Below are 14554 nucleotides of genomic sequence, written 5' to 3'. Positions count from 1 at the left end.
CCCGACTAATGAGGCAGGGGCCTCCCACGAGCACTTGACAATGTCCTCCAACGATGGCAGGAGAGGAATGGAGGGAGGTGTGGGGACCTTGCTGTGGATGCGCCACTCAACCGGGTCTTTAGCTTGCTCTTCCGGGTAGGATAGCTCGATGTCAAGGGCGTTGGCCATCTTGATGATGTGCTCGTTGAACGTTTGCACAACATCAAAGGGGGAGGAAGAGCCAGGATGGTGCAACTGCTGGGGCGACCCTGGAGGAGAGGCCTCATCCGAAGAAGGTTCGTCTGCTCGGTAGGCCTGCAGGTCATCCCCATCCGAATCTGAGTCCAGTTCAACGATCTGTTGCGCCGGTAAATGGCGAGGCGTTGTTGGTACCGGGTCCAGCTCGACAATTTGTTGTGTCGGTGGGCGTCGAGGAGTCATCAATACCAGAGACAGCGGCAAGATGCAGAGGCCGACGCTTTCAGTCTGCAGACCGGTTGTGAAGGTGGCAAGGTCTTGGCAGAATGTGGTCGAGTGCCAGCCCTTGACGACATATGGTCCTAGGCAGTGTCCTTTGAGACAGCAATGAAATAACGGTCTGTCTCGCTATCATAAAATAGGTCCGAATCCTTTTGGTGATGGACCTGAGCCTCATGGACCGTCACCTGCGGAATGGGAGTCGGAGACTGGTGTCGAGAGGACCGAGAATCGTCATCTCCGGAAGCAAGAATGGGAAAGGTGGCCAAAGTAGAGGTCGGTGCCGACGTCAACTTGGGCAAACTGGCGGAAAGAGGCGCTGACTGAGAGGAAGGCAGAGGCGAGGCCAAAGGCCTTGGAGAAGCAAGTGTGCCGGAGTCGTTGCAACGGGGCTTCTTATGAGAGCCATCTGAAGACTTATGAGAACCCTCCGAAGACTTAGCATGAGCCTTCTTATGGCCGTGATCTGGGGCATCCACGGATTTGGCCTTCTTGGAGTGGACGGGAGAGCCGTCAGGCACGGTCTCGGTGTCATGGCCCCTTTTCCTGGAGGACTTAGAGCCTGGTTCAGGGTCCTCCGGTGCCGATGTCGATCTCGATTCCGACTCCTTCTTCTTGGCCCTATCCTTCTTCTTGCCAGAGGAGGATGGCTGGGAGCTAGAACCCTTGGTCCCAGTGGTCTTGGGGGGATGCTTGGAGGGTATGTCGGTGGCACTGGGCTCTTCTGGGTCACGGGCCACATCGGCGGTGGCACTGAATTCAACAGAACCACGGGCTGCAGGGGCAGCCAACGAAGAGGTCATGGTTGGCGGAGCGGAGGGGCTCTTGGCCACGGACACGGTTGCCGGAGCGGATAAGGTCGCAGGGGCCAAGACAGAGGCAGGGGCTGAGACGGACCGGGTGACCTCCTGGGGCTTAAGGACCCCATGATAGATGGCCGTCGTGAGACGGGACTCATGGTTTTTCCGAGCCTGCGGGATCAACGACTTGCATAGAAGACAAGCCTTGGTGTTATGAGCCTCACTAAGGCACAGCAGACAGGAGGAATGAGGATCTTGCACCGAAACTTTTCCGCCACAAACATTGCATTTCTTGAAGGGCGCGGGAGACATCGTGGAGAAACGACGAAGCCGAGTCAAAAACCAAAGAGTGAGGTCAAACCAGTCGAAATAGTCAACGGTACACAGGGGGTCAAGATCAATCGATGGTCAAAAACGGTCTGAGTCAAATTACCAGTGATAAGTCAAAAGAAGCACAAGCAAAGTTCCCTCAAGCAGCTAACGCGGCAGAAAAAAGGAACTGGGGAAAGAGAGGGAAACCAGGGGCTTTATAAGGGATGGGCAGAGCTACCGCCAAAAAGTTGCTAAAAGTTGCAAAGTTAACTTTGCCCAGTGATTCCAGAAGTTTCCGAACAGCACTACGCAGGCCCAGTACAATCCATTTGTATGATTCACAGAGACCACGAAGAACAATGGATATGCAAGCTACGGGAAAAGAGATTCCACCCCAACATTATGAGGAACTTCCTGACAGTAAGGGCTGTTCAACAGTGGAACACACTCCTTCCTCAGAGTGTAGTGGAGTCTCCTTCCTTAGAGGTATTTAAACAGAGGCTGGATGGCCATCTGTCGGGGGTGCTTTGATTGTGAGTTCCTGCATGGCAGGAGTTGGACTGGATGGCCCTTGTGGTCTCTTCCAACTCTATGATTCTATGAGTCAAAGCAGGTTTACCTCTGCAAGTAATGACCAAAATCCTGTATCAAGTATGTTGAATATAGTCCGCCCAGCTCTATACCCTCTTTCAAGCCCTGGAAAACGCTATTGCTGCTGCTACCTACTGGGAGATGGGGGGGGGGATTCAAAAGTGGTAGAAAAAAGGGTACACTCACAGTTGTAGTGCACCCTCCTTTTCCCTCCCTTTGGAAACCAGCCTAGCTGGTGGTGTGAACTCCCCCCCTCCCAAAAAAAAACCACAGCAACAGGATCTTCTGGAGCTTGGCAGCTGCTAGTGGAGAATGGTTTTGAACCACAGGCTAGAGAATTGCCCTCTGCAGCCCATCTACAAACAGATATACATATGCAAAAGCCACACCTATGCATACATATGTCACTAACAAGATATTGCCCAGCACTCCCAGGAACTGTCTGTTCATGTAGCAATATAAAGTGTATCACAGCTGACATGCAAGAACACAGAGTATATTTAGAAAATACCAGGCAAAGTCACAAAACATAAGCCAATTTATCATGTTCTCAATAAACAGATATCACCCACAGAGCCGAAGTGCACCCACCCAATGCTACATACCCCAACAAACCAGAAAAAGAATCCATAGTTTGTTCTTGGTTTCCTTCACTGGAAGACAAACCAGAGAAGGGAAGTTCCTAAAGGGCTCCATGGCTTTACTGCTTATCCATACTGTCAGAGTTCTTCTTTAATTCTGTGGTTTAACCATGTTGACTGAAGCAAACACATTTTAAATGAAATAAATTGCTACAACAATCTTCCTCACTTAAGCTTTCACATTACAATCAGTCCTTTAAAAATTTGCTCCACTCTCTCCAGAACAGTATTTATGTACCAGCTCCTACAACTCTCAAATACATGCCACAATCTACACACAACAATCTATTTAAGAACTATTTCAGCAGAGTATCAAATTAGGCATTCCTAATCACAGCTACAAATGCAGCAACACAGATCACATACCTCAGTAAGTATTAGTATATAAGTTTTAAATGAGAAAACTAGTTCATTTTTTAATGTTTGTTATGAAGGAAAATCAACATTGAATTGTGAGGTCCACAAAGACATGCAAGAGACATGGACTCATGGAAATACACTACTCTAACCACTTGCAAAGAACAAAGGACATACAGCCTGTACATCCACTATACCATTTATTTTATTAAAACTAGTCCACTTGTCATATTTGTTTGTTCAAAATCCACTTCATTTTACCAAGTATTTACATGCAATAAAATGTCAGTTTATTACTGTTGTTGACACTCATTTCATTTTCTACATGAAACTATAACACTGTAAATCTTCCAATGAATAATATAGTCAGTGAACCATGACAACTCTAATTCATTCAATCCTAATTTGAAAGCAATGCTAACAACTCTGTTTTTAAAATATTAAACTTGTTAGACACAAGTGTAACATGGTAACATGATAGTCCTACAAACATGAATAATCACTCCAATTACAATGATCTGCGTAAATTATCTATTGAAAAATATTGCATTTAGAATGACATGCAATATCACTACATATACAGCATGCCCATGTTTTACGCCAAACGCAGCTTTCAGTGTATAAGCTGTGCCAGAAGAGCCCATTGTGCGCCCTTGAAGAAGTAATGGGGTGCGCACCCATGGCGCATGTGCACTTCTGTGCCACTACACGCGACGGGCACGAGCCCCATTAGTTCCTATGGGGCTTCAGCATACGCTGATTTCTCCTTACACAGAGGGGTCCAGAACGGATCCCCACATAAGGGGAGGGCACACTGTACACCTGTTGCTGCATTAACTAAGTAGTTAATAATGGAAGTGTAAATTACCCTCCATTTGAGAGAGGAAACAGGACCTGTCACCACAAAGATTCATAGAATCATAAGAGTTGGAGTTTCCAAATAAAATGGTGTAATGCAAAGTGTCATGTTAAGTAGAAATTGATTTCCACTTTCTTGACACAGAGAACTCTAGCACAGACTTGCACAACTTGGCAGTAGGTAGGGGCCAAAATTAAAATACACTAAACTTCTCCAGGCTGCAGATAGGTTTTTAGTGGCTCACTTTCCAAGTAAAGGTATAATTAATGAATAAACTATTTTAATCAATAATAACAACAACATAAATATTAATATTAATTCCATCCTCCTCTCCTCAGAAGAAAGCCCAGTGGCGGAGGAGACTTGAGAGATGCAAATTTGCTTTTCCTCCTCTTCTGCAGCCTGGCCTTCTCCACTGGAGAAACCCAGCTCCAGAGGAGGCTCAGGGGCAAGCATTCACCCTTCCTCTACTCTGCCACCTGGCCTTCTCTGTAAAAAGCCTGGCTGTGGAGGAGGCTCATCGGGGTGGGGGTGGGGGCACACATTTGCTCTTCATCCTCCTCTGCAGCCCAGCTCTTTTCCGGGAGAAAGCCAGGAGGCAGTGGAGCCTTGACATCCTCACGAGACACCTAAAATTCCTTTGGAGATCCACAAGTGGCCTGCGAGCCTTATGTTGTGCAGGCCTGCTCTAGCACATCCCTGTTCTATAAAACAGAAACATTTCACTAAATTTTGGGGTACTAACAGAGATAATGAATGTTTGCTATGCTTAAAAAGATTTATCACCTTTTTTGATCCTCGCTGAATGCTGCAATTCTTGCAAGACACATTTTTGCTATCCCAGTGGTCAGCTGCTCCACAAGTTAAACAGAGATCTGGATCACATTCTCGTACAGCCAAGTAACAAGGGCACTGCTTTGTGTTGCATTGTGCTTTGCATCGGCATCCAGGAAACCTGTTTTGGCCTAGAAGGAGGGGAAAAATCAAAATATGAAAAATGAACCATCTTTATGTTTTCAGTGGAACAGGCCTGAGAAATAAATAGACAACTGCTTACTGCTAGTTTGCCATAACTGCTAGTTTCCTATACAAGCCTTTATTTTGATGCCTGAGACAAACACCTGAGGTGCTGAACTCCAGTTGCTTATGCAAAAACATCAAAATGAAATACACAACTTAAAAATTATAAATCTCAGCTTCTCTCACAACAGATCCGCTCAACAGATTGTGACTTTATTTACATATCACTGAACAAAACAACCACAGGGTTTTAGTAATTTCATAAGGATTTTTTTCCCCTTTTTTACAACAATGTCTTCAAATAACAGACCAGTGGTTCAAAGGAGCTTCCAAGCACTGGGCTGGCAAATATATCACAAAGGCAATGTATTAAATTATCTTTATTTTTCATGCTTCAATTCTTCAACTTCAAAATATATGCTGCTTTAAAAAAATTCAGTTTCACCTCTTACTGGAAGAAGAGTAATTAAAATAATAAGAATGTGATATAATTAAAATACAGTCAGTCCTTCTTATACACGGATTTTTTTGAAAATGTTCAAAAAAAGAATAAATTTCAAATATCATTTTTCCCCATTTTTCTTAAGGGACACCATTTTGCTGTCATTATATTTAATGGGGCTTGAGCATCCATGGATTTTGTTATCCACGGGAGATTTTGGAACCAAACCCCAGTGTATAACAAAGGTCCACTATAATAAGAATAATATGAACTCCTTGAGTGAACTCCTTGAGTCAATCCTCCTAACTAGCAGATCTGAGGTCCGTGATCTTGAATATCTGCGGAGGGGCAACCTCCTCTGCTTCTAATGACACACATGCCCAGCACACACACACAGGGTGTGCGCATGGGAGCACGCCCCATTCAAGCCTATGGGGTTTGAATATGTGTGAACCTCCGTTTTTGCGGGGGTGATGGTGGTGGTCCAGAACGGATCCCCTGCCAAAACAGAGGGCAAACTGTATACTGTTAGTGCCTATTTTCTTCCAACATATCATTAGCAAAGATACTGACAAAAATCAACTAAGAACATAGGCATACTAAGTACACACACAGCCTTTTCTTACTTTTGCAGTTCCTTAACACAGTGGATCCAAAATGACTTACCTCTGAATATATAAGCATTGGCTTTCCAATCTTAGAGGTGATTCTTTCTTTACAAGGCCTAACTAGATGTCATAGTTGTCTTGTGGTTTGACACTACACAGCTATTTTTTAAATAATTGGCATGGATAAGTGACAATGACATGAGAAGGGAAGAAAAGAGCACTCAGGGAAGAAAAACTCTTATGCCTTCTTCCTGTTTTCAGTCAAAAAGAACTTCCCACATATGTCCTCTATTCACAACTGGCAGGGGAGCACATAACATCAATAGTAGTAATAGGAAGTTCGAAATTGAAGGCTTTCATGGCTGGCATCCATAGTTTTTTGTGGGTTTTTTGGGCTATGTGGCCATGTTCTAGAAGAGTTTCTTCCTGACATTTCGCCAGCATCTGTGGCTGGCAACTTCAGAGAATGAAGATGTCAGCCACAGATGCTGGCGAAATGTCAGGAAGAAACTCTTCTAGAACATGGCCACATAGCTCAAAAAACCCACAGAAAATATGAAACTTTCCACAAAACTTAAATCCTGTGTACTTGATTTCTCCAAAATAGAAATTAAGAAAAAACCCATCATTTTCTCAAATCACTTACATTCTGAACTGCACTGACAAAATTTCTCACAAAAGTTCTGAGCAATGACGCAAGGACACGAGCTGTCACAAGGCTGACGTGGATGATCACATGGCTGGTAATTGTAAACATGATTGGATGACCCATCTGAAAAAAATATTATTTAGAAGACTTTAGGAAGAGGAAACTTGATACTGTACCTTTGAACAATTTAAAAATTAGAATGCTTTCCTCTCCGAACTACCTGCCACCAAACACTGTAGCATATTTTCTTTTTCTTTTTTAAATTTTTAAAATTGCAAACAGCAATAACCATAATGCTAACACTAACAGTAATACATCAGAATAATACATTTCTACATACCTAAAACAAACATATAGGGGAAACAAATCACACTAAAATATAAATCTACTAAAAATAAAAATAAAAGGATAAACAGGCAAGATAGGGGAACTATGGTTTCCAACTTGCATGTCTGTAGTTCTATTATACTGAATATATCCTTTCAAATCTTAACCTAGCCATCATATTTTAAAATTAGTTTTAACAATAAATCTATAAACCTATACATAATAAGATCATTCTTACTTAAAAAACAAGAATGTGTTGGGGGGGGGGGGTTGCATGCAAGAATTTCCTATCTATCTCAGGAGGGGGAAAGAGAATGCAAAAATCTTCCAACAAAAACTAAATATAGAGCATTTTAATAGCATTAATTGTTCTATTCCTGACTTTTCCCAGCAATATTTAGCTCTTTAAGGATACCATCTGAAGGTCCCTGACAGGGTGCCAAAGGGGCCATTGGACAAATTTCCTTCTCTAGCTATAAAGCTTGCTCTGTGTGGTGCCTAAAGATCACCAACATCCGTGATTTCCTGAGTGCTCATGTTTGTACATGCACAAAGGCAATAAGGAACATTTTGAGATTTTGACACTAATGCGAATCTTTCTCCTTTACATGCATGCTCATGCTGCCATCAGTTCAGATCAAAAAACCATCTGACATGGCAGGATGAAAAGAAAGCACCCATCTTCTGTTGCTGAAGGGATGATGGTTTGTGTAAATGTAGATGACCACTCCAACAAAAACAGTTAACAGTAACCAACTTTTCCTTCACTGTGGTCTCTGAATGTTATTGCTGTGGCTGGTATCTTGGATGGCTCAGTACAGCATAATATTTTTGCATACAGCTGCATACATGTAGCCATTCACTAAGCCCTGGACTTACCATAGAGCTGCTGCAGCCCTCTCCTTGCCCCCACAGCCATCCTATGCCTGATGGAGAGCAATGGAAAGACTGGAGAAGTGTCTAGCCAGATGTAAAATGATCAAATCATCTACTGCAGCCTGTCAGAGGCCTCCGAAAGTGAATGAAGTAATCATTTTGCACCTGGCTACAGGAACGAAGCCAGGTGCTTCTGTGATTCTCTCACTCTCCACCAGGTATAGAATGGTGGGGAAAAGGCTGCAGAAGCATGGTAAATCCAGACAGGCTTTGGTCATTGCCAAGGGAGGAAAGGAATGCTGCCACACTTATTTTAAAAAGACATATGTAGGTATAAAGTTCTGGCTCACAAGACAGGGAAAATAAAAACTCAGAGAGAGAAAAGAGGGAGTTGACAGTGGAAAGAAGAAAATCTAATGGGTTCCTGCAAGCTGAGCTTACATACGAGGAGATAACCCTGGTTATGTGGATTGCTCCCCTTCACTACCCAGATAATAATTTGGGTCCCAAATACTTGTTGCAGCACCTCTCTCAGTGCCAGCTCTCAGTAGATGCTAGCACTTCAGATCTTTGAAAAAAGGCTTTTCTCATTATCCTGCCTGTAGGCAACACCCACGAAGCAGTGACCCAAGCAAGGACCTTCTCATTTGTTGCCCTTTATTATGGAATATCCTGCCTTCCACAGTTCATCAAGCATCTTTAGTAACTCATTTTAGCTGATTTCTTTAGCTACTTCACACAGACCTCTAGGTTATTTTTACGCTGTATTAGATCTTGCTTCCACAGTTAAGTTTGACTACCTTTTAGGGTTTTTTTTTTAACAAGTGGCTGTGTTTTGTATCTTTACTTTCTTTGCAAGTTGCTTTGTGAGGTTTTTCTTTTTTTAAAATGAAGAGCAATACAGAAATTGAATAACAGAGAAATAAATATAGTTTGTGTACTCTACCTATCAGGCTTTGGATTTTATTTTATTTTTAAAGTAGCATATAGGCTAGAATAAGATTGGCACAGCATGCCAGGGTTAACTGCTAGTTCTGCTGACGGTGTTTTTAGGTGGTTGCATAAGACATTCCAATTGTAGTTGTGTGCCTTCAAGTCATTTCTGACCTATGGGGACCCCAAAGTGAACCTATCATAGGGTTTTCTTGAAAAGATTTGTTCAGAGGGAGTTTGCCTTTGCCTTCATCTAAGGCTGAGAAAGTGATTTGTTCAAGGTCAGCCAGTGGGTTTCCATGGTGGAGCATGGGTTTCAACCCTGGTCTCCAGAATCTCAGTCCAACCCTCAAACTACTACACCACACAATGCATCTCTCCATTTGCCCACAAGACAACATAGCAGACTGAATGCCAGTCAGTGAACAACCACATCCACTAGATTCAGAATGCCCACTGGAATGTTTCTGCTGCTTTATCCTGCTCATGAAACTTTATGCCCTATCAGCATTAAAGATCTACATTCAATGTTCTATCAAACAGTTTACATTTTTCTATAGTTATAGTAACACAGAATATCTACTCACTGCTGCATAAACATAGTATGTTCACAACTTTATCTTGCCTTATCCTACCTCCCAACCTGTGCTATAAACCTAAAAGTAGCAACATAAACATAAAAGTAGTCTCCAAGATCACCAGGACCTCCCTGTTCATTCAAGGAGCTGTTCTGTGCCCATGCTGCATTGTATGGGTGTTATGGTCACTTTAATGGAAGTGAGCAGGGAAGTCCTGAGGGACAAGGAATCTCTCTATATAATGGAGTCCACCTGGCCACAAAGATTTACTGGGCTGGATAATTTATTGATTCTTGATCCCCATGTAGTTCAGGATTATCCTTCATTATTTGGAAAAAAAAACAAGTTTTTTCAGGTCACAAAGCTAAAGGTAAGATACTAACCCTTCTTTAGCTGTATCTTCCTGCAATGAGCAGCCCACAACCTGTAAAAACCGAAACATACATTAAAGCTGACAGGCTGTACTGAATGAGACTATTTTGATATCATTTTTAAATCCCAAAAATCTAAAAAAAAAACAACTTTCCCACAATTACAGTCGACCTTCTGCATCCATGGATTCTTTATCCAGGGATTCAAGCATCCACAGCTTGAAATATTCAAAAATATATATCAATTCCCAAAAGCAAACCTTGATTTTGCCATTTTATATGAGGAACACTATTTTACTGTGCCACTGTATATAATGGGACTTGAGCATCCATGCATTTTGGTATCCATGGGCATTCCCAGTGGATACCAAAGGTCCACTGTACATTGTAAAACATCCTGTAACAACGTTATTAATTATACTAGAAATCTTAACTTTGCTTTGAAACTGGCCTGAACAAATACTTTCACTATCCTGTCCTACAACATTTAATCATATTAAAGTTATGTGACAGGATTTCAAAGGTCAAGTGTCTGTTGATAACAAATACTTCACCAGTCTCTTTCAAAATCTTGTAGCGGGTATATTTCCAAAAAGTTAATTTTTGCTAGACCAAATAAAACAAATTTTCAGAAGCATTTCAAATGTTTAAGGAATGTGACTGTATTTCCCCCCAAAGCAAATGAAACACCCTCAAAGCACAAATGCTTAAATTAATGAACCAACAAGAAATGTTTTAATGAACAGGAAAACCTCTTTCATTTCCTTTTTGTACATAATTATTTTATTTTTATTCACTATGGAGCCATTCCACACAATACTTATTTTACTTATTAAAGAGACACATTTTTGGATATAATACTTGAAGACAAAGGAAAGGTATCACCCTTTGACAAGTTTGTCTAGTCATGTCCAACTGTAGGCAGTGGTGCTAATCTCCGTTAGTAAGCCAATGGAGCCAGTGTTGTCAAGGATGACTGTGATCATGTGGCTAGCATGACAGCACAGAACAATGTTACCTTCCCAATGAAGTGGTACCTATTGATCTACTTGCACTTTTACATGTTTTCAAACTGCTAGGTTGGCAGAAGCTGGGACTAGTCATGGGAGCTCAGTCCATAGAATCATAGAATCGTAGAGTTGGAAGAGACCACAAGGGCCATCCAGTCCAACACCCTGCCATGCAGGAACTCTCAATCAAAGCATCCCCAACAGATGGCCATCCAGCCTCTGCTTAAAGATCTCCAAGAAAGGAGACTCCACCACTCTCTGAGGGAGTGAGTTCCACTGTCGAACAGCCCTTACTGTCAGGAAGTTCCTCCTAATGTTGAGGTGGAATCTCTTTTCCTGGAGCTTGCATCCATTGTTCCAGGTCCTGTTCTCTGGAACAGCAGAAAACAAGTTTGTTCCTTCCTCAATATGACATCGCCCTCCTTTGGACACACTCCAGTTTTTCAATGTCCTTTTTGAATTGTGGTGCCCAGAACTGGACACAATATTCCAGGTGGGGCCTGACCAAGGCATAATAATAACAATAATAATAATAATAATAATAATAATAATATATTTATATCCCGCCTCTTCCGTTTGGGGATCGAGACGGGTAACAACAGAGTTTATGATACAATATAAAAACAATAAAACTCACAAAACCCTGAGCTAACCCTCCCTCCCAAACTATAAAATTAACATAAAACATGCTACAGAATACAGTGGCACTATTACTTCTCTTGATCTAGACACTGTACTTTTATTGATGCAGCCTAAAATTGCATTGGCCTTTTTAGTTGCCACATCACACTGTTGACTCATGTTCAACTTGTGGTCTACTTGGACTACTAGATCCCTTTCACGTGTAGTCTCATTCAGCCAGGTGTCCCCCATCCTATATCTGTGCATTTCATTTTTCCGCCCTAAGTGCAGTACCTTACATTTTTCCATGTTGAATTTCATTTTGTTAGCTTTGGCCCAGCTTTCTAATCTATTCAGGTCATTTTGAATTTTGATCCTGTCCTCTGGAGTATTAACTATTCCTCCTAATTTGGTGTCATCTGCAAATTTAATAAGTATGCCCCCAATTCTGTCATCCAAGTCATTGATAAAGATGTTGAATAACAATGGGCTCAGGACAGAGCCTTGTGGGACCCCACTGATCACTTCTCTCCAGGATGAAAAGGAGCCATTGTTGAGCACCCTTTGTTCGGCTGGTCAAACAATTGCAAATCTATGTAACAGTTATTTGTTTATTTATTTATTTATGGTATTTATACCCCGCCCTTCAGCCATAAAGGCTATCAGAGCAACTTACTATTATTATTTTTAATTAGACGGTTCCCTGTCCTCTGGTTTACAATCTAAAAGACACAACACAAAAGGAGAAGGGAATGGTGGTGGGAAAGGGGATGAGGTCCAGTGGTTATTCTCTCCCTCTGAGGCCTGGACCAAGGCAGATGGACTGGAGGGAGGGCTTATGTTGTCTAGCCCATATTTTACAAGCTTGTTTGCAAGAATGTCATGGGAAACTTTGTCAAAGGCCTTACTGTAATCAAGATATACTATATCCACAGCATTCCTTTCATCTACCAAGCTGGTAATTTTATCAAAGAAAGAGATAAGATTTGTCTGGCATGACTTGTTTCTCTGAAACCCATGTTGACTCTTTGTGATTATGGAATTGCCTTCTAAATGTTCACAGACTCTCTTTTTAATGACCTGCTCTAGAATCTTTCCTGGTATCGATGTCAGACTAACTGGATGATAATTGTTTGGATCCTCTTTCTTCCCCTTTTTGAAGATGGGAACGTTTGCCCTCCTCCAGTCTACTGAGACTTCTCCTGCTCTCCAGGAGTTCTCAAAGATTATTGCCAATGGCTCCGATATTACATTTGCCAGTTCATTTAATACTCTTGGATGTAGTTCATCTGGTCCTGGAGACTTATATTCATTTAGATTAACAAGGTATTCCCGTTCTATCTCTTTGCTTATTCTGTGCTGAAATTCCCCTATTCTGTCCTCTGCTCCATTATCCTCAGGTTGAGCACCCTTTGCCTTTTCTCAGAACACAGAAGCAAAGAAGGTGTTGAGTAATTCTGCCTTTTCTCTATCTTCTGTTAGAATTTTGACATCTTCTCAACACAGTGGCCCTACCATTTCTTTTTTCTTCCTTTTGCTGCGGACATATCCAAAAAAAGCCCTTTCTATTGTTCTTAACCTCTCTAGCAAGCGTGAGTTCATTCTGCACTTTAGCTTTAGCTATTTGTTTGAATTCCCCTTTGGTGATTTCCCCATTTTTCCATTTCTTATGCATCCGTTTAAAAGTTAGCTCAGTTGAACGTTCCTTAGTCATCCATCCTGGATTCTTGAGACACCTCCCATTTTTCTTCCTCAATGGAACTGTTTGAAATTGTGCCTTCAGTATCTCCCTTTTGAGAAACTCCCATCCATCCTGAACTCCCTTCTCTTTTAGTATTCCTGACCATGGGATTGCCGCCAGTATTTCTCTAAGTTTTCTGAGATCAGCTCTCCTAAAGTCTAGAATGCTTGTCTGACTATGCCTGGCTTCTCCTGGCTTGTGAGGACAAAAATAAATGTTTGAACAGGATGGCCACTGAGGTATTAAGCAGTAATCCCCTTTGCTTTATTGAATATTCACTAGCTCTATTCAATATTAAGAAATTCTATGTCTGTAGAATTCCCAATTCACTTTAGTGCACATCTCAGTTAAGGACCATAATGTTTTTTACATTTATCAAAATGATTTTGAGTCTTATCAATTCATATGCTTGTCCATAATTTTCAATGGTTTCTAAAGATAAAAGGGTATACAAAATTATTGACATTAGAATCAGTGTCCTTCCTCCTTCCAGTGTCATTGCTATGAATCACTACTTTCTATTTACGTGGTAGAATCAAGGGCTGGAATAGAAGAAATTCATATAAAGATATCAACTGTCTATCTACAAGATATTTCAATTTAACTGATGTGGGGGCTGATAATTTTCCCCTCAATGTGCCATGGACCAGTAGCATATTTATGTACACTGGTTACAGGTGGCAATGATCCTGCGTCAAGAGCACTGGCAGTCATAGTTATGTCTCTCCCAAAACCTACATTTTCAGCAGTGCAACCCCAACAGACTAGCCATTTCTGAATTACCAGGGAGTAAGGGGATGAATAGAGTTGTGTTCAGATCTCTTCCTGTAACTTGCAATGGTTGCATAAAACTACATTTGTAATTTAACTGGAGATTTATGGCCATGTAGGGCCCGATAATCAGGTACTGAAAAAAGTCTTATATTCAGACCACAAGCATACCAAAAAACAAACAAACATCAAAATGCTTTTTACGGCGAAAATTCACAATTGTTTAGTCATTCCCTAGTTCCTTTACCTGTGACACTCCTTTTTAAGTATACTTTTATCCTATATTTTATCCTATATAGTTTGAAAATGTTTTAGACTGTAATTCAGTTAATACAGCCAGTAACTGTAGTCCAAAATGTAATATTTCCAGCTTCTGCTATTTTTTCCCTTTAAAAAGATAAATACTTGTTTTCCACACACAGAGAAGTAACAGATCCACTATATTCTGCGCTCAATTCTGGGCATCTTGTTTTAAGAAGAATCTAGACAGACTGAAGCAGGCTCAGAGAAGAGCAACAGAGATCATAGAATCACAGAACTGTAGAGTTGGAAGAGACCACAAGGACCAACCAGTCCAACCCCCTGCAATGC

General features: G+C 41.5%; 1 protein-coding gene across 8 annotated transcripts in view; it reads right to left on the bottom strand.

Moving 5' to 3' along the window:
* Positions 1-14554, bottom strand: part of LOC149309467 (histone-lysine N-methyltransferase EZH2) — a 204488-nt gene that overhangs the window by 94059 nt on the left and 95875 nt on the right. For all 8 annotated transcript variants that reach the window (XM_089532509.1, XM_089532507.1, XM_089532508.1 and 5 more), the window contains 3 exons: positions 9833-9873; positions 6733-6858; positions 4803-4981 (listed from right to left, as the gene is read on the bottom strand). In XM_089532509.1, coding sequence (XP_089388635.1) covers positions 4803-4981; positions 6733-6858; positions 9833-9873 — 346 coding nt within the window. The remainder of the gene's footprint in view (positions 1-4802; positions 4982-6732; positions 6859-9832; positions 9874-14554) is intronic.

The sequence above is a fragment of the Sceloporus occidentalis genome, unplaced genomic scaffold, assembly GCF_023333645.1.
Source record: "Sceloporus occidentalis isolate IW3139 unplaced genomic scaffold, rSceOcc1.0.p SCAF_7, whole genome shotgun sequence".
Taxonomy (NCBI): domain Eukaryota; kingdom Metazoa; phylum Chordata; class Lepidosauria; order Squamata; family Phrynosomatidae; genus Sceloporus; species Sceloporus occidentalis.
This window is presented reverse-complemented; position numbering and strand designations above follow the sequence as displayed.